A 20483-nucleotide genomic window follows, 5' to 3' on the forward strand; every position below is an offset into this window, starting at 1 on the left:
TTAAAAACAGGGTAAAAGTTGGAAAAGCTGGAACTGGCCTTGCTCCGAAACGTGTGCCCATGTCCAGCTCTACACCTTAACCAGCCTCTGTCACCTTTGGAGGACAGGAATGGGTATGTGGGTTTGCTTGGGGTGTGCCCGCCTTTCCTGACCCAGCCTGCACATTCCCAACCCAAGGATGAAGGCAAATGCTCGCTGCGTACATCGGGAGCAAGACGAAACCTGCCGGCCACTGCACGGAGAGCGGGGCATCCCGGAGTAGCTGTAAGCACCATATTTTTCCTTTCCTCTGGACAGGCTGTGCTTTTTCGGGCTCGCCTGGCGGGGCGGCAGCTCGCTGTCGGTGCAGTGTGGGCTCAGCCTTGCTGCGGATAACCGGAGGGGGTGCCAGGCTGTGCAGCCGGGGCAAAGGGGTGAAGCAGGAATGCTGTGTGGGTGATGCCCCAGCCCTCTGGAACACTGGCCTATCGCCTTTCTATGGGTGGGGAAACTGAGGCACGAGGAGATTTTTTTTTTTTTCACCCCTAAATGCAAGTGGTGACTTGCTAAGGCTCTGAGAGCGGGTCAGCCAGAAGCCCAGGTACTGATCTGAGAGCAAACTCTGCCTCCTCTCTCTCCCCCAAAAAGGCCATGTTTGTGCTGCTCGGCAGTGATGCCGCAATTTCTCTCTAATAAAATACACTGAGAGTCACCTAGCGTGCTAAAACCCAGCCCAGCTCTCTAACCTTGGTTTGCTGCTAATAAGAAAGCCGCACAAATGACCCCAATTACAGTTTCACAAACAGAGAGTTTGTTTCCACACTTCCAATCAAAACTCCAGCCGGACCGGGGGAGAGATGTGAGCTTACAGCCCCCAATGCAGCCATCCTAATTACAAACCACAACAGGTTAAAGTGTCCAGCACAAAGGTGATAAGTATGGGTGTAATTATGGGTTATTGTAGGAGCTTAATTAGGATAGCTGTAATTAGCCTATTTTTCCCGATCTTCATTTAGCAGCTAACAAAATCAAATGGAAAATATTTTAATTTAAAAGGCCTTCTCCGCATAGGGTTACTAGAAGAGACTTAATTGCTCATTGATAACTATGAGGTGGAGAAATCACTTCTTTTGTGCCAGTAGTAATAAAAAGCAAGGCTGTTAGCTAAAAAATAATACCCAGCAGGTTTAACCTTGGAATTTAGGTTTCAGTCCATGTAAAAATCTGGGAGTCCTCACCTTCGGTTTACTGAGGCTTAACTTGCAAACTGGGATCTAACCCTCCGGGGAAAGGTCTCGTTTCTCTTTCCCGGGCTCGGCAGAGGCTGAGCGCCGTCGAGGAGAGCCTGGGGTCCCGCTGCAGCCCAGCTGTCCCACCCGGCGGGTACCTCCACCGGCTCGGTGGTCAGGGGCCAGTCAGGGTCATCTGAGCGGGTTTAAACACGGAGGCTTGAAGCTGAGTTTCCCTCTTCCTAGCAGAATTACAAAGGAAAAGGGGAGAGAATTGGCAAGTTTTAAGAGGGAGATTTCTGGGTGTGGGTTTAGCAGTAAAGCGGCATAGAGAGGAGTAGTTTTTAATTCTGGTGCCCAGGGTCCAATTGAGTCCTTCTTCTGCCTGTATTTGAAATATTTGTGCCGTCAGCGCCTCCTTAAAGCTCTGAAAGTGCCTTGGTGCAAGCGGCAGGCTGCCGTGCCGATGGCAGCGTGAAAAGCCCTCTCGTTGCCTTGTGTGGGATCTCCAGCCTCTGGGCAAGGAAAAACTGCGGAAATGCTCGGTTTTCTTCGGGATAAATAAAATAACCAACTCCCCGATCACTGCTGGTGTTGTGGGAACAGGGCACAACTCATATTCAACATATCAGGGGTTTGGGGTGTTGCTATTTTTAAAGAAACCCCTCCTCGTAACATCCCTGTGGATTAGGTTGCTCATTTACTGGGCTTGAAAACATTTTCCTGTTCACAAGCTAAACAGACGAGACTCTAAGATTCCTCTCTTTCTTGTTCATTTAGGGGTGAAAAATTGCCAGCAAGAATTCAATTAGCATCATATCTGCTTAGCCCGGACTGCACTGAGGGCCTTCCTATACCCATACTTTCACTGCAGCATCTTCACAATAGCAGCATCTGCTTTATTATGAGTTGCCTAATTGATTCTGACATGCCCAGTTATTATATGTTAACAATGTTCTCTAGGGTGAATAGTTAGAGGGAAAGGGAGGGGTAATCACAAAGATGTTTTCCTTCTGTTTCTTGGACCTCCTTTCAGAATTAAAAGCTGTGGCTGACCTACTGCATTGCCTTATTCACAGAAAGGTCCTTAACTTCTGGGCCTAACTTGCAAATGCTGGTGGCAAATTTTCCTCTGGAAGTTTGGTTTTGGCTTTTGTGGTTCCCCCCTGCCTTAGAAAATGCATATTCAACAATGTCGAGAAGGCTTCTAAATTGTGTGGAATGGGCTGATGTGTTATATGAAATTTAAGGTTGCCTTTATCATTTTTCTGGATGGTATATGAGAGAAGCTTGGCCAGGCTGGCAGCGAAAGGCCGTATCTTTCAGTAGCTCAGCAGATAGAGGTAGAAAAACTGGACACCCTTTGAAGCTCACAAAGCTTTTCTCAAAGAACTCTATGCAAACTTCAAAGCCATCTCTGCTTTGGTGGGGGTACGAGGCTGGCAGTAAGATATTGCTGTTCTGTAGGAATTATAAAAATATCCTGGCTTTTCCTTCTAAGAAAATTGGAGGGTGGTGTTGTGTGCTGAGGAATGAAACTTCTGATTAGGTTGGATTGCTGATATAGAGTGTCTAAAAATCATGGTGATTATGGGAGCAGGAATTGGAGAGGAATTCAGCAGCCAGGCTGTCAGACCCGGCCCTTTCCAGGCGGGAAGTGCAGGGCATATTTTTGGGCAGGGAGAGGGACTAGATGTGCTCTCGAGCTGGCTGCCAGTCCTACTTAATACAAAGCTGTTTGCATGGCTGGAATATCATTTGGGCAGTTTTATTGCCCTAATCTTTGCCAGTCTTATAATCAGGCTTGATTTAGACACGCACTCTTAATTTCTGTCTTTATTTATAACCAATGCAGCGACACCCTTGTTCTTGGTGGTGTTTGTGGCTCTGAGAGCTCGTGTTGTGCTTGGGTGGGTGGCACAGTACATCCACATTGCCCGTTGCCATTTCAGGCCACGTCCGTCCATGGTCTGTTTTATTTCACATCAGTGAAAAGCTCACTCTAGAGGCAACACACGTTGCCCTTCTTATTTGTGCTGCTGCAGAAGAGGAAGAAATCTTCCTGCACCTCATGACCCCTCCCAGTAGCTGCTTCTCCTACATGATGCTGTTAGGGCCTCTACACTTTGTAGGCATTGCCCAGGAAAAATCAAAGTGTCAGATTAGGAGAGAACTCACGGCGATGCAATGGCAAAATGGTTCTTGCTGGGAAACATAATGCGTGTTCCTTATGGAAGCTGGTTGTTCATGGAAGTCCAGTTCCTTATTGATCTACCTCTGTAGCCCCTATCCCTCATCGTGCCAATAGCCTTCCTCCTCTCCCGCGTCCTTCATGACCCTGCAACACCTCCTGATGAGGGAAACCTGACGCCTTAGGAAAGCAGATTAAAACCGCAGGGCCAGGCGTGGACCTGAGCAGGTTCTGTCTCCTCTGTTTGCTTCCATGGGGCTGCGAAGAGGGACATGTGAAGTTTTACACAAACCTTCGTCATTTAGATCGAGGAAGTAACAGGGGCTCCAGAGTCTGTCTAAACTCACTTAAATGTCTTTTGTAGGTCTTTTGCTGCAGTCTTCAAGCAACACCTATTACTTTGTGTCAAATCTCCCGCAGTTAGTAACCATGAAAAAGTGTGAAGAGTTAAATCGTGAGGCTGATGCTGAAAAGTACAGAGCACCCGTGAGAGATATGTATGCTCTTCATATGTAAGAAACTGAAGCACAGAGACACCGAGGTATGCAAGTCTAAATCCTATTAATCAGAGTTAGAGCTCTCCGTTCTTTGGGGGACCCAGACCAAAGCAGCTTGTGCAGGGTCACTTGCTCCAAAATCTAAGCCAGAAATGATAACGAAGCCCAGGGTCTGTGAAACCACCTTGCTCGAGCACCTCCACCCTCCTCCCCGTCCCCCGGGATGTGACAACTGTCCACCCTCGTGGCCCAAGACCGGGTGGGACGACGACAGCAAGCGGCCACCAGCCTCTTCAGCGTGCGCACCGGCAGGACCCATTAGAGGCGCGTTTTAAAGGGTGCTAATCCTCTCCTGCGGCTTAAGGTGAAAAGCCAAAGAGATGGACAGGGGCTTTGCTGCAGCCCTGCAAGACGTGTCAGAAGGGCCGAGGTGGGTGAGCCTTGCCGGTGTTTCTCCCTTGAGCTGGAAGTCGCGTTTGAGCCCACTGCTCATTACCGGCAGCGCCAATTGATGCTGCATATTGACTGGGCCATTCACTGAGCGGCAATGGAAAGTGTCTTGAATTTTGTCAGAGTAACTTATTAGGGAGCATTAATAAAACTTGTTACCCTAATTGAAACAAATGCTTAAATAAAAATCCAGGCTTCAGACATTAATGGATGTGCGTGTGGGAGAGGGAACAGCACACGAGTAACTAGGCTTCCTGTCCTTTTAGGATTGGATAGCAATAACCTTACAACGATGACAGCTAAATTAGAGAAGATGGCTTTCCATAATTTCTCCAAACAATCACTTAATGGGGGCGGTATAATTCCACGAAATAGGTGAATGGAGTACTGATCCATTTTATGGAACCATCAATAAACTAAACCTTGCCTGCTTTTAAGATTAAACCGGGGAGAAAAAAAAAAAAAGCCAGAAAAAAAAAAAAAGCCTACAGCCAGGGAAGGGAGAAAGAAAGAGTATTTATCTTTACACATAAAATTTGTGTGCTAGTAAAGTGCAGGCAGTGACAGGAATTTCAATTATTTAATCAAAAAGAAAATGAAAGTGGCTTTAAGTGTTGTGATTTGAGCCAGTGAAATCTAATGTGGGCTCACATTGAATATGAGGAAAATGGGAAGAAAATTAAAGCTGCTCCTACTTAAATCATGTGGTTACAAATGGTAAATTAGTTTCTCGATGTTTTCATTTAAGTGTTTAAGTGGAAGGTTTTATTCTTAATGTAGTGTTGTGACACAGAATAAAAACCTTATCTGTCTCTATAGCTTTTTTTCTTCCCCCCTCCGTGCTGCTGCCTTAGAAGGCAAAAGGGGAAAAAGCTGCAGCAATATTAGACTGCTTTTGTTAAAATTGGGAGGCAATATGCTTTCACCACAAGCTCATTAAGGTAATAGATGAATAATGTCTATTAAAAATGCACTAGGCTAAATGAATTTAATGCGTGTTGGGAGGGAAATTGCATTTGCCAGAGGATACAAACTGGAAAATTCTCCTTTTTGTACTTATTTTGAGACTCAAGTACTGATCTCAGTTGGACAGCAATGCGCAGACAAGCAGACACGCAAGCGTGCACACACACATCTCTTATTTGGGACCCTGTTAGAAAGATGCACAAGCTCATAATATTCTAAAATACCCCCTTAGCGCTGAGGTCATTTTGTATGATATGTTGTTTTCCCTAATTGTGCTGCTGTTTTCCTCCATTCAAGCTTATGGCTCTTGACCTGTTGGACATCTAGGTTTAATTTTCCATCTATAATAACAAATGACAAACTAATTTGCAAAGACGGCTGTAGGCTGTTGAATGCCAAGGCTTGATCCCCCCGAAGTCAAAAGAAAACAAAAGCAGATTTTGGCAGAGAACAAATGCGTTCTTTGCATTGGTGAACCCGGTGATTACATTGCATTGATCGTTTCTAACACTAGCTTTGAAGAGCAGATAACATATTTATGAAATAGGAAACCCCATAATTGATTATGAAAAATACTAGCTGGGTGGAAGCTAAATCACGACCAAAACCATCAAATTTGTGCGTCCCATAAGTAAGAAATTGTAGCCTGTTTCTAAGTCTGTGTAGTTTTCCATCACGCTTCTCCTGCTCTAAAAAAAAAATCCAAACTCCATATGTAATGATTTTTCTTCAAACTGGGGAAGTCTTGAAAACCTTGTAACGTGTAAGTCTTTTTGCTATCCAGACTGTGCTTAGCCCAAATACAGAATTCTGCAGCACGCATCCAAGAAGCAGAGCTGATCCCGTAGTCCAGTTACATTTGTCAGAAAGTTACTGTTCCCCCTAGAAGCACCTTTAGACTTCAAGAAATAATTAAAGATGATCCTATAGTGCTGTCCTGTTGCCTGAATAGGCCCTGGCCACGCATCCCCTATCCCCGGGAGGGAGCCTGCTGGCTGCGCTAGGTGCCCGCATTTTGGCGGTGAGGGATGGCTGGAGGGAACTCCTGCTTTTTTTTCCACATTAGAAACCATGGTCAGCTTTTTAGTCAGTTGGATTTCCCTCACCTACTGCTAAAACTGTTATAATCCCCGTGGTATCTAATTTTTGTGCATTTGCTTTTGCTACACCCGACCTGAAAGAGGCAGTCGGGCTTTGGGGGCGAGGGCCCCTCCGGCCTCGCAGGGCAGCTCACGCTGCGATGATGAAGTTACTGTTCAGCCACGTACTTGTGAAACATCTTGGGAAAGTGTATGCTTGAAACTGCTAACTGTCCGACTGATCTGACTGAAATTGCCTGCTCTGGTAAAACCTTACCACGGTAAGGAGAAAGAGGAAAGTTAGAGAGGGACGTACAAGTTTCTTTTTTTTTTTTTTTTGCAGGACATCATATGAAAATAAAATATCAGAAAGAACAAGGAATAGCTGGACTGAATGAAATATTGCTGAACTAAGTAAACTGAGTTTATTTTTTGAAGCGTGGCAAAATCATGCAAATATTATCTTACTAATTCATTATGAGGCATCCGCCTGCATCATTACTTGTCTCAGATGTCCTAAAGCATTTTAATATTTCCATTTAAAAATAATATTGACAAATGTGAGAAAGTGTTTTTAACATTAGACAATATTATATTACAACATATCGCCATTTGAATACCTCATCCTTGGAAATGTACAAAATGCCATTTCAAAATGTAATTTCCAGTTTTAAAGCATTATTTGAAGATGCATTTGCGAGATGCTGACTAGATTCTATCTTTTTCCCCCAGACCTGTCATCCACTTCTGGAGTGCTTAAAATAAAGTGCACAGATACAGAGTAAGCTGAAACAGTCAAGAAGCAATATAATACAAAAATGTTTCGAGTAAAGTGTGTTACTCAGATCTTTCTAAAGTACATTTCTCCCTTTATTCTGAAGGCCACAGCACAGACAACTCTGACTAATGCAAGTAATGGAACCAATCTCTTCCTTTGATCATCAAAAAGGTTATCTTTTTTGTAAACTAGGTCCAACTAGTTTTGCAATCTGTTTGGAGCAAACATGAAAGAAAAAGGTTTAATTATCTTTCAATAAAGAATGATTCTTTTTCTTTTAACAAAATGATCAGCTAAGACAGCATCAGGTCGTGACCGTCCCCGTGCATGTGGCACAGCCGGTGTGAGAGATGTATGTAGGACGTGACATTTGTGTACATCTTCTATCAGCGTAAGACGATATAACAATTTGTGTATTTAAACTAGGAGGACAAACTAAGCCAGTATGCTGGGGCTTCCCCTAAGTGATTTGTAAAAGCTACTCTCTAGTAGAGATTGACCTTTTAACTGAAGGCTGCATCATATTTACAAAAGCTTAGTGCGAAGTTTGTAAATAATCACAGATTTTCAATGGAGCTAGTCAAAATATAAATACAGAAGAATGGAGAGGCTTGTTGGAGATCTAGAGATAAGAGAAAGCTGCTCACTCGCCCTATTTATAAACATGTATTTCCTATGTATATGTTGTGATATATCAAACATAAAGAGTTAGAAAAGCGGTATTCTTATTCCACTGTCTACCTAGGTTGGATGTTTTTTATGAGTTTGATACAGGAGTTACTGGATGAAACTCTGGCTCGTGTGATTCAGGAGGTCAGACTGGATGGTCATAATGCTTCCTCTGGCCTTGAAGTGCATCATTTGTGTGCTTTTTATTTTTAAGGCTTCAAAATGAGACACTTTAAAGTTGGAAAGTAAAGAGTGGAATTGAAAAGAATCAAAGTATTTGCGTCATTTAGATTTATATGCTCTGTTGGTTTTTATCTAAGTTACTCCTGACTTACGCCAGCCTAAGATCAGACTCGGGGATTATGTATTCAAAGTAGAAAAGGCATATGAGGTTTTCATCAGGAACCTGGAGCTACAGAAAGAGTATGACAAATAATCAGAGGAAAAACACAAAGAGCAGTTGGAAAACAATGGGAGTAAAATAAAGGATATGAATGGATAAGAAAGGGAAAAAGAGGATTATCCTACCCCGAAGGTTAAAAGCAAGGATGTACAAGGTTCATACATCATTAAATTAGGGAAGTTCCGAGTCATTAGTGCAAAAAAGTGAGTCAAAATGTTGAGCTGTGCAGATGATTGTTACACAGCTGGAATGAAAGAAAACGAATAAGCGTTAATGCGCTAAAGGCAACAGCAAAGCAGTGACTACAGCAGCAAGAATGGATTTTTTTGAGAGCAAAGGATTAGCCGAGATCCCGAAGTACAGATGGTCTTGGGTGAAATAACCACCTTCACCTCGAGGGAGTAAGCAATGCCCATGGGTTGGTCACACAAAGAGGAGGAATTGATATGTAACCAAATGAAGAGAAGACTAATGGAAAGCAGGTCCCAGGGAAACTTGTAAGCCTCCCTCCCAATTTCTGGCTCATTCCAAAAAAAAAAAAAAAAAAAAGAAAGTAGGAATAATCTTGCCGTGTTTTGGAACAGTACAGATAATTCTGCTGAATTTGAAACCAAATATTCGATAATTAAAAAGTTCCTAGGTCTTTGTTAATCAGAGTCACTATTTCAGGGGAAGTGTTTAGACCAAACCTGTCGATGTTAATACTTTCATTCTCTTTTTGTGAGTACCCTGCCTTCAGAAAATGCTCAGGATTATCAGCTAATGAGGCAAATTTTCAGTACAGAGATAAAATTCTGGATTTAGGAATGAAACGCCTGAGCCCATGCATAGGGAGTTGGGTTTGGGAGCCGTGTAAGGAAGCTCCAGTCTAAGCTTTTACTGTTTAAATTTAAATTTTGCCTGTCATTGATGCCATATCTCTTCTTATCCCCAATTTTCTTGCAGTTATTGATAGTGATACAAGCCTCAAAATTACCTTCCTGTCTCAATCATCTCTTAATGTGGTCTCCTCGTGTCAGCAATGCTTCCATCCCCCCTGTGCTTTTTACCTAGGACGGTAGCCTTGAAATTACTGTGATGTTTGTGAGTAGATTCAGTGATTCTGTCAGAGTAACACAGACTCAGCTTTTAACCTGAGTGTTTATTGTCTTGGAATAAAATCAGCAGGCTGAATACTTCTCTATTTCTCATTCTGTCTTCTCTTCCTCTCAGCTACAAATGAAGGAGAGTGCCAGTCTGTGGGCTGCGGGACGACGTATTTTCGAGGCAGCCAAAGCCAAGGGATGGCAGAGTTGTGAGCCTTGGAAGACCTGGCTGGATCTTCTGGTGCTGCCATCATCCCCGGTTAGGAGGTAAACTCTTCTCTGACACTGTCTTTCCCCTCCCACCCTCTACCAGCCCTGTCGTGTGCACCATCCATCCCGAGACAACCTGCTGAGCCCTGTTGTTTTAGGTAGAGCTTAACCACAAAACCCATCCACCGAGCATTCCTCGAACTTGAGCTGGTGTCAAGGCATACTGGAGGGTTGCCAACATTAAAATATTATCTCTGGCCATGCTGAAATGCCAGCAAAAACCTCTAGTGCAGAACTAACTTAGTACTGAAGGGGCTTCCCACCACCAGCTTTAACTGCACTCTTATTGACATAATTCATCAATTAAGATGAATTTAAAAAGATCTCTCTTGTCATGAACAGGGTATCGCTGGGCTCCTAGGAGCCACGATTTTCCACAGAGAGTTTGCAAGGTGGTAAGAGGCAGGATTGGGTGCCAGGTGAGACAGGTCTTGGAGACCTGCGGAAAAGGGTAGATGTAGGCAAAGGCAGACGGGATGTAGATGGGGAAAGCGGCTGCAGTGAAGCACAGAAGTGTTTTTCCCTCTCGCCAGCAGCACCCAGTGAGCCCTGGGCAGAGGCACCCCGCTCCTTCAGGGTGCAGAGACATCTTTTCCTGAAGCATCATGCATGGAACATTCTCCATTAAGCCATGCTTTGTGTTCAAAAGACTTCTCTCTACGTTATGTGTGTGGCTACTCAAACTGAGCTCTTCAGACCTCTTTCCTGCAGCCAGGCTCCCAGTTTGATCATATCAAGGCTGTCTGTTTTTAATTTAACCCTTCCTTTTTGAGTGGATTTGTCTTGAAAGGCATGAAAAGGCTGGGCTCCCAAGCTACCTTACCTCCTCAAGAGCCACAGGAAGGTAAGTGCATGTATTTTTAAACCACACCAAATTTACCCCTAATGCAACACACTGAAATAAAGCTACCAACATCAATGTAGCTGCACCGACCTTCTAAATGACCCCCTAGGTTTTAAGTCAAAAAAATTTCTGTTTTCCTGGGCAAAATTTTCCCGTAATACCTTCAAATGATCTTAAGTGTGCAAGTAATGACAACTGGTGTTTATGTAAGCAAAGCACGTGTGTGATGCTATTAAATCATGAAAGGGGCATGTGTGCGTATACATATATGGGGGGCATATACGTGCATCGCTACCAGCAAAGTTTATAAAGCTCTTTGAGCCTGCAGAAATAATTTTATTTTATTGAAGAAACAAGGAACAAACTCCACAGTAGTGTGGCCGCTTGGGTCCACAGGCACGTGCCTCTGGAGGAGGTCTGAATCATTTTGGGTTGCAGGGCGAGACATTATGCTGTCCCACAAGGTGTTCAGGGCAGGATGCAAGAGCACGGCGTCGAGGGGCAATTCTGGTCTCCTTGCCACGGGAAGGGAAACTCACAGTGAGTAAACCAGCCAAACCTGCTGCTTCTCCCTGCCTTGCACTGACCCCAGTCCCTCTCGTTTTCTCTCCTAGATGTGTCCCTCAGTCCAGCGAGACCTCAGCTTCTCCTCAGGTTTAGGGCAGTTTTTGCCAAATCTGGGGAAAAGCTGTGGGATCACCTCAACAGGGGACCCCGCTCCATTGAGAGGAGGCCACAGAGGGTCTCTTTGGAGCCTTGACTCACCTGTGAATTTGGCAGCAAATAGAATTGTGTGTGTATGTAAAAATATATAGGAATATGTACCTGTGTACATATGCCTGGCCAGCCAGAAAAAAGGGCTAGTCTGTGACCTGGGAGCTGGTCATCAGAGAGGGCCCAGGGTGCAGCCGGGGCTGGGGGTGTTTGGGGGTCCCGGGGTGAGATCCATACTGCTGGGTCCCCATCACTGTGGGGACCTGCAGAAGAGGGCCAAAAGGGGAAAAAATAGGTAAGAGGCTTGTAGGGCAAAGAGGCCACCCTGCCAACACCACCCGCTGATGGTGGGAAGCACCTGGCACCCCCTTCCTGTCACAAAAAATCCATGAAATGTTAAATGTAAAAAATCTCTGGGTGTGAGGACTGCAGTGCAGAGGTCCCCCCTTCCTGGGGTCTACCTTCCTTTCAGGGGACTTCTCCAGGGACAAGGGGCCACCACCTCTGCCTGTTGCCCTTGAATTAGGACCAGGCAGAGGCTGCGGTGCCTGAAGCGCCACTGCCCGCTTTGGGGCCGGGTTTTCTGCCGTTGCTGCAAGGTAACACCAAGACAGCGGCTCCATTCCCCCCTCCCCAGCTGTACCCTAAATAAAGAGGGACTCTAAAAAGCAGCCCCTCTGAATGTGGCTGTCAGGCAAGCCAGCTAAAGCCGTGATCCAATCTGGCTGAAGTAAGATGTCTTTAACCTTTCAGATCTGCTTTAAATACATATATATACACCCCCCCCCGCCCCCCAGTGATGAGTAAAGCCCCAGCCCTCGCGGAGAAGCAATCTCAGCTGATGAAATGGCCAGCCAAGCGGCTTACACACCCCTGGCTGTGCTCCCTCCGTTAACAAGGTGGGCATTAGACCCCTTTCGTCACCGTTAATTCATTTGCTTACTCATTTGCTCCGCAGAGAAAGTTGTTAGCCTGTTGCATTTTTAAACCCCCGGCCAAAATCCCGGGTTGATGCCGAAATGGGCGTTTCAGGAGGGGTGGCTGCAACAGAAATTTTTTTTTTTTAAATTTTTTTTTTTAATTTATTTTTTCCTGGAGCAGAAGAGGGAGTTTTGCCGGCAGCAGTGGGAGAGGCAGCTCCGCGGCGGGCGAGCCTTTCCCGCAGCCCTGCGCCTCCCGAAGCGCTCCTGCCTCGGCGCAGCACCGCATCCATACGGGGCGGGGGATATACATATACATATATATATGTGTGTGTGTCGCTTGCGTGCGTGGTGAGCGCGGCGGTGCCTGCCCACGCGTGGGCACTACACGCGTAAAGCGAAGCGTGCGTGGCTGTAACACGCCCTGCCTGGCTACAGAGGGATGCTCCCGCGGGTTTTCCCGGGGAGCTCTCCGCTCCTCCCCGAGTTTTGGCCCGGTGGAACTGATGAAGGAGCCACATCGGTATTTCAAAAGCTCCCACGCGTCACCCCTCGTTGTTCTGAAAGCCCCGAGCGGGCTCTGCCCGGGGGTGGGGGGTGGGGGGTGCCCGTGCCCTCGCCCACGCAGGATCGTGCCCGGCGCAGACAGACGGCACCGCTGGAAAACTCGGGCGCTCCGGGTTCCAGATTCATTAAACCCGGCCGATTGCCATTTCTATTCTTTCGAAGGTTTTTTTCCTCATCTATTTACCATTTACCAGCTCATCCATATGGAAGACATGGCTTACCCTGAGAACTGTACTTTTAGGACTAATTGATTCTGGTAATTAATTTGTTCTACCTGCTGGATCAGCTGGAAATGCTGTCCGTGTGCCCAAGGATTAGCACTTGCCTTTCTAACATCTTTCTTAATTATCTAATAGCATGGGTTGCGCGAATTCTGGCTCTATTAGAACACTTTTACTATTAACGGTAGTGATTGGAATTGTGATGACAACTCGATTTCAACAAATTAGAGCTTAAAATCAGGAGATGAAGGAGAAGTGCCTTCTTTTAATTTCCCTGAGTTTAACACCAATAATTAGAGCAATTTTCTGAGATGCGCATCGAAATTATCTCGGCTATGATGTGGTATATCACCCTCATTTTAGCAAATTGACTCCGGGGAAATGAATGTTACAGATTAGGGGCGGGGGGGGGGGGGGGGGGGGGAGAAAAAAAAAAAAAAAGACAAACAGAGGAAAGACACAGACACACAAAAAAAAGTGTTAGCACAACACTGAGCGGGGAATGGATGGGAACAAACCCGCACCGGGGGGATAACCTGAGCGAGAGGCACAAACTGCGTGTGGGGGGGCAGTTAGGAGCGGAGCGTGGGACGGGCGGCAAAGCGCCGCTATTCCCACCCCCAAGTTTTTCCCTTTAAAAAAAAAAAAAAAAGGAGGAGACGCTCCTGTTTGGGAAAAAGCCCCAGCCCTGGCGCTCGGACCGGGGCCGAGGGCAACCGCGCTGCCGGGGTGCTGCGCGCCCCCTCCGCGCCGCGGCGGTGCTTTGGTAGCCCGGCGGTGCTTTGGGTGGCCCGGCGGTGGTCTGGGTGGCCCGGCGGTGCTTTGGTGGCCCGGCGGTGCTTTGGTGGCCCAGCGGTGGGTTGGGTGGCCCGGGGGTGCTTTGGTGGCCCGGCGGTGGTCTGGGTGGCCCGGCGGTGGTCTGGGTGGCCCGGCGGTGGGTTGGGTGGCCCGGCGGTGCTTTGGAGGCCCGGCGGTGGTCTGGGTGGCCCGGCGGTCGGTTGGTGGCCCGGCGGTGGGTTGGGTGGCCCGGGGGTGCTTTGGTGGCCCGGGGGTGCTTTGGTGGCCCGGCGGTGGGTTGGGTGGCCCGGCGGTGGGTTGGTGGCCCGGCGGTGGTTTGGGTGGCCCGGCGGGCCCGTCCCCCCGCCCGCCCGCTCGCTATTGGCTCGCTGGAGCCCCCTTCCCACCGCGCCTCAAAGGCGCGCATCTCCCCGCGCAGCCCAAACCCACCCGCCTCGCATCCCCCGGCTCCTCCGCTTGACTTCTGACTGGGGGAATATATATAGAGAGAGATTATTATCATTTGAATTTGCTCCGGATTTTTTTTTTTAAATTGTTTTTTATTTGTTATCATCATTTTTATTTCTCATCCTCGGGCCCGGGAGGTGCAGCCGGCCGCCCTCTCCCCGCCGCAGCCAGCGCCCAGCCCGGCTCCTGCTTTCCCCGCTGCCCCAGGCGGGGACGACCGCAATGAACCTGAACTTCACCTCGCCCGTGCACCCCGTCTCCGCGCCCAGGCCCACCTCCTTCTTCATCGAGGACATCCTGCTGCACAAGCCCAAGCCCTTGCGGGAGGCGCCCCCCGAGCACTTCCCCGGCTCCTTGGCCTCCCGCGTCCCCCTCTTGGACTATGGGTACCCCCTGATGCCCACCCCGACGCTCCTGGCGCCTCACCCGCACCCTGCCCTGCACAAGCCGGAGCACCACCACCACCCCTACTTCCTCACCGCCTCGGGTAAGTGCAGCCCTTCGCGGGGCAGGAGCCGCCCGAAGCCCCCGGGCAGCGCCGGCTTCGTTGTCGGGGAGGGAGCCCAGCGCGCTGCGGCTTGCCGGCCGCCTGGTCGCCCGAGACCTTGAGGGTTTCCCTCTCTTTACCCCCTTTTTTAAAAAAAAAAAAATTATTTTTGGACCGGTAACATTTCTTTTTCCGCGCGTTGCCCCTGCAGACGGCGTCCGGGCTTGGCTGCCCCCCGCACGGCGGGGCCGTGCCGGCTCCCCCCGGGGCTGGGACAGGCTCCCCCCCCGGGGCTGGGACAGGCTTCCCCCCCCCGGGCCGTGCCGGCTCCCCCCGGGGCTGGGACAGGCTCCCCCCCCGGGGCTGGGACAGGCTCCCCCCCCGGGCCGTGCCGGCTCCCCCCAGGCTGGGACAGGCTCCCCCCGGCCGGCCGGAGCCCGGGGCTCCCCCCCGGAGCAGGGACCCGCGCTCAGCCCCTCCCCGCGCCCCTTCCTCGCCCTGGAATCTCTGTTGACAAAATTCCCAAATCTCTTCTGGATCTGAGTGTATTTTTTTAACAGAAAAAGGAGATTATGTGTCTTGTGTTATTTTATGATACAATAAGACATAAGCTAATGCATTACTAATGACTTGAACAAATAATTATGAATGTATTTTTCCCACACATTTTTTTTGAGGACCCTCCTCCCGACTTTCCAGCGGGCAGCGCAAGTCGCGCACCGGCCGCGGCTCTCCTCCTGCCCGCTCCCCTCCCAGCCTTTTCCAGGGCTCCCCCCGCTTTTTTCCGCGCCCGTTTCGTTGCGGTTTAACAGCCGGGGGGGGGGAAGGTTTCCCCGCCAGCCTCGCCGGGCTGAGCCCCCCTTTCCCTGGCTGGGGCGGGCGAAGCGCTTCGCGAAGCCCCGTGTTTTCACAGCAACGAGACCCCCCAAACCGAAGCAATAAAGCCACCTCCAAAACGAAATAAAGGAGAAAAATAACACTAGAGGAGGCGGGGGGGGGCCCCGCTCCCTGCCCGAGCCCCCGCCGTGTGTCCCCCCAGGAATGCCGGTGCCAGCCCTCTTCCCGCACCACGCTCACGCCGAGCTGCCCGGGAAGCACTGCCGCCGCCGCAAAGCCCGCACCGTTTTCTCCGACTCGCAGCTCTCCGGCCTGGAGAAGAGGTTTGAGATCCAGCGTTACCTCTCCACGCCCGAGCGGGTGGAGCTGGCCACGGCCCTCAGCCTCTCCGAGACCCAGGTACGGGGGTCCCGCCGGGAAGGGCTCTGCCCCCCCCCAGCCCCTGCAGCATCCCCACATTCGCTTTCCAATTTTTATTCCCTTTTTTTTTTTTTTTTCCTTCTTTCTCTCCCCCCACTCCCGCTCTCCCCAGGTGAAAACCTGGTTCCAGAACCGTCGGATGAAGCACAAAAAGCAGCTGCGGAAGAGCCAGGACGACCCCAAGCCCCCGGGCGGCGAGGAGAGCCGGGAGCAGAGCTCGCCCGAGCCCGAGCTGCCCGGGGCCGAGCCCCGCAAGGGCCCCCCCGGCCCCTTCCTGCTCCCGGAGCCCGAGGACGAGGTGGATATCCTGGAGGAGGGGGAGCTCTGCGCCGGCCCCCACCGCCTCTAGGAGCGCCGGGGGCGGCCCGGCTTGGCCCCGGGGTCCCCCCCCCCCCCCGCCCGCCCAGCCCCGGGTGCAGCCCAGAGCGACGGGGGTCGGGGTTTTGGCAGGAGCTGTGCATGCGGGGGGAGCCCCCTCCCCGGCGGGCGGGCCCGGGCCGAGGGCAGCGATGCCTCGGAGGGGGCCGGGGGTGCGAACCCCCAGCATCGCCCCCAGCCTGAGCTTTGCCTGGAAATCCCGCTGGGGAGAGCCAAACGCGGCGAGTTGCCTTCAAGTTTCCCCCTTCCCTTCGAAATACCGGACTTGTCTCCGTTCCCCGAACTCGCCTAATTTTAAACTCGTCTAATTTTAAAATAAAACCTGTGCCCGTGGCAGCGCGCTGCCGCCGCCCCCCCCTCGCGGGTCGGGCCTGATCCCGGGCAGAGCTTCCAGGACATGCATGTACTCAAAAAAAAAAAAAAAAAAAATTATAGAAACGCCCTCCGAAGAAACAGGTAAGACCAAAATTACCGTTTATTTGACTCCGCTACGGGGAAGGGAAGGGGGGAGCGTCACGAATAACTCGCTCCTGCCAGCGCTGCGCGGAGCAAAGGCAATCCCAGCCAGCAAAGAGAATTTCTACAGCTTGGAGAACCACCTGCATCGGCAGCCTGATTCCTGCCGGCTTCCAGGTGCGAATCACCTTCCGGATACTTTTCTTTTCCTCTCAAAGAGCCCCAGAGCTGCTCCCAAGTTTGGCTCCTGTTCCCCCCTCTCGCCTGCATCTGTCCCGTCGCCTCTTTGAGCTCCGTATTGCAGTCAGAGCAGTCACCGTCCGTGCTCGCTTTGCCTTTACCTTCCTGCCAGGGAAAGGGGTTTAATTTCCAGGTAAATTAAGATTTTTTTAATTTTTTTTTTTCTTCCTCTCTGTGGTGAGCTGCTGGCTGGCAAATGCGCTGGGAGCGCGGCGGAGGCTCCGCATCTCCGGGGGAGGGCTGGGGCTTTCCTCGGTAAAATCCTGGAGGAGCGGCTGGGCTGGCTCAGATGTTGTCTGCGCAGCCCCCGCTGCACCAGCAACCCGCTGGCATGTCGGTGTCTCGTTAGGTTATTTAATTTTTTTTTTTTCCTTTTTTTTTTTCCTTTTTAAAACGGGAAGTTAATTTGGTTGTCCAGTGTCTTTAGTATTTTCAGGGCATTTTGGATTACGGGACATGTGATTTTGTGAGGGAAAATGTGTCCCTGTTTAATATATAAAATATAGATGATTGAAATGTGTATGTTTGTTTCCTTTTCGTGGGTTTCCCTTTATGTTTTATACACATAAGATAATAAAGATCACACGTTGGAGGGGGGAAATAACCAATACCCAACCATCTGTCCAGAAAATGGCTAGTTGTTTTTTACCCGGTGTTTATAAATATTTCCAGGACAATCATTTTCATCAACAAATTCTGCTGAAATGCCACCCAGCTCCCTAAAAATTATAATTTGGAAGGTAAACCAACCCATTTCCTCCTAAAGCCTTGGTGTGATTTGAAGCACTGCAGAGAGCCAAGCGCAGGGTACAGCAGGTCATTTCACATTGCCACGTCGCTGGCTGGAAACGCTTCTCCCAGCTGCGTGGCTCCGCTCTTCTCTCAACACCTACCCGGCCGTAGGCAGGGAGGTGACGGAAACTGCCTCGAAAACCTTTCAGTTCGATGCCGTCGTTTGCGTCCGTGCTCAGTCGCCCACCAAGTATTTTGTTCATTTTGCTCTGTGCTGATTGTCAGCATCCCCCCGCGTGTGCATTTCATTAGGAATTATAAAAAGTGGTATAAAAGAGAAGTTCTACCATGATATTTACATGGTAATTTTTTTTCTGACCACGTCTACTGCTGCTGTTCCCAGGGCCGTGCACCGCAGCGTGCGGTGCGGTACGGACGCCCGGCTCGGAGCCCGCCTGGCGACTCGCACTCTGCTGCGGGGGTCAGTGACCACGCCAGTCACTTGGGTGGACTTGCCTTTGGTGATAGGATTGGGCAGCAAAGTATTGAGGGAAATATGAGAGAAAGCCCTTTAGTTTAGTGAGAGAGGATATTAGGAGCAAGTATAAAGATGTAATTATTAAAAAAAAATTGCATGTGAATGAAAAGGGATATTAAAAATCCTGTTTCTTTACATTTGTATGTGATTCCTTTTACTTGCGCAAAGAATTGTTCATTCTCTTATTACTAAAGACAAAGGTGTGTAAAATACTCTGAGGTGGGAAGAACACAAAGAAAAAGGCAGGAGAAAGTAAAAGTAGAAGATTAAGATGCACAAATGACAGAAGTTTTTGGGCACAGACATGTAAAAGCAACTTTTTCCTCCTCTGTGCATTCACACCGCTCTTTTGCAAGGCATCCCGTGGATGTCAAGCAAATGGCGGTGTCAGCCGGCGGGCACTGCCAGGCTCTGCCCTCCCGACGCAGATCGGGGGGTGATCAGATGCTGGGTGACCAAGTACGTTCCCGCTGCACCAAAACACCCCAAAAGTTAGCGCTCATCTCTGCTGCAGTAGCAGGGCCGGGGGCATTTGCACACCCATGGGTGGGCAATATTTAGGGTGGTTCTCGAGGGAGGGAAGGATCCTGGGATTGAGGTGCAGGCACTGGCAGTTTGTCCAGGAGCAGGCTCTGCGGCACAGGACCTTTAGTGTGCCACAGCCCTGGCAGCGCTGCGGATGGCAGCGCGTGAGGGCGGGGCAGCGAAAACCCACCGGTATCCTCACCTCAGTGCCCTGGGCAGGGCCGTGTTCGCGGGACCCCTTCAGCAGCGAGGGGCACAGAGGTGTGCCAAAGAGCCCGTTCCCCTTTCTGCCACCAGCATTATCACACTTAGGATGTGCCAGGTCTATGAGGAAGGGTCAGAATATGAATTAAATACCACTCGAGTCTCTGCTGCCTCTCCACTGCCACTACAGGAACTTTCTTCTTCACAAAGTACTTTTACTGATCAATAAAATAAAATAAAATCAAATCTACAAACACCCACTTATCCTCACCTCTCTGCGGTTCTAGGCACCTTGGCTAACATTTAAAATTACCATCGTGTTTACAAGCAAAGCCACTGATGGCTAGCAACCTCGGTGACAAATACACGCGGAACGTGAACCACCCGACCCCGGGAAGTCCCCATCCCAGCCCGGACCCTGCAGTGGCGTAGCACTGAGCCTTGCAGGTAACAGGAGAAGGCTTTGGGAACAGGCTGCTTGTCCCAGAGAGTTTGGTGTGAACAAGGGCAAAACCCCTGAGACTGAGACAGAGGAAGGAAATGGTCGCTGCCTGAGACACCCCCTCCCTCGCCAGCCAGCCCCTTCCAGGCTGGGCAGCAGTGCCTGCGGGCTGCTGGCAGGAGGCTGCAGTTTCTGCATGGTCTGTTGGGAAGAGGTTATCGTGTGTCTGGAAAGTGGAGAGGGTCTTGGGAAGAAGGAAGGGCTGGGGAGGCGTTTTGTTTGTTTATTTCAGAGATTTTTCTCTTAGAATAAATGAAATGAGTTTTTATTCCCAGGTCCTGACTTATTCAGTGACAACTGCTGACTTTTTCCTGCTTTCCCTTTGCTGCTCTCCCCAAGAAGCTTGAGGAGAGATTGTTTAGGGTTTGCTTTGGTTTTGTTTTTTTTTCTTTTTTAAATATTTATGTGTTTGTTCGGAAAATGCTGGGGTGGAAATGGCTTGGAGGAAATAAAATCTTGGTGGATGATCTCTCAAGGTCCCTTCCAACCCAAAGCATTCTATGATTCTATGACTTCCTATTTTTCAAGAAATCCACTGAAGTATTGATTTGCATTAAAATTCTTCTGTGAGTTTTTTTGAAATGAAATTGTTTCCTGTTAATTGATTTTAACACCTCAGTGGTTAACGTTTGTTGTTGTTTTCATGAAAGAAAATTAAAAGATGGTCTATAAAATCCTTCCATGAACCTTTGCTTTCTGTTTTGATTTTGAGCATTTTCCTGTCTGCTGCCCTTGACATTTTTAACCTTTATGGGACTGGAAAACAGTTCCAATCCAAGTTTTTTTTCCTTCTAGGGTCAGAGCTATGTAAAAGCAGATCAGATATGCAGGCTGTATGGCCAGTTACAGGGCGAATAATTTCCAAAGTCTTGCTAATAAATGCAGGTGTAGTGTCAGCCCTGAAAGTACCATGGGCTGTCCTTGGTGAAGGTGTAAATAACCTACGGCCAGGCCCAGCAAATGATCCAGGCATTGCGTGCGCTATGTAAAATTCTTTCTACGACTTCCTCTCATTGTTTCTCTCTCTGCTGGCTGATGGACTTAGTGCAATTTTTTC

The 20483-nt window shown here is 49.2% G+C and overlaps 1 protein-coding gene across 1 annotated transcript; it reads left to right on the plus strand.

Moving 5' to 3' along the window:
- The first annotated feature begins 14329 nt into the window (after positions 1-14329).
- On the plus strand, positions 14330-16200 carry BSX (brain specific homeobox). The gene is made up of 3 exons (XM_075723380.1): positions 14330-14594; positions 15634-15830; positions 15964-16200. The coding sequence occupies exons 1-3, from the start codon at positions 14330-14332 to the stop codon at positions 16198-16200; spliced, it is 699 nt and encodes a 232-aa protein (XP_075579495.1).
- Positions 16201-20483: the final 4283 nt, after the last annotated feature.

The sequence above is a fragment of the Pelecanus crispus genome, chromosome 19 (genome assembly GCF_030463565.1).
Source record: "Pelecanus crispus isolate bPelCri1 chromosome 19, bPelCri1.pri, whole genome shotgun sequence".
NCBI lineage: Eukaryota > Metazoa > Chordata > Aves > Pelecaniformes > Pelecanidae > Pelecanus > Pelecanus crispus.

Bases quoted from the DNA above. Each gene is read 5' to 3' on its own strand.
- BSX (XM_075723380.1), top strand. From the start codon at position 14,330: ATGAACCTGAACTTCACCTCGCCCGTGCACCCCGTCTCCGCGCCCAGG. The intron at 14,595-15,633 runs GTAAGTGCAGCC...GTGTCCCCCCAG, and splicing joins CTACTTCCTCACCGCCTCGG to GAATGCCGGTGCCAGCCCTC. The intron at 15,831-15,963 runs GTACGGGGGTCC...CGCTCTCCCCAG, and splicing joins TCAGCCTCTCCGAGACCCAG to GTGAAAACCTGGTTCCAGAA.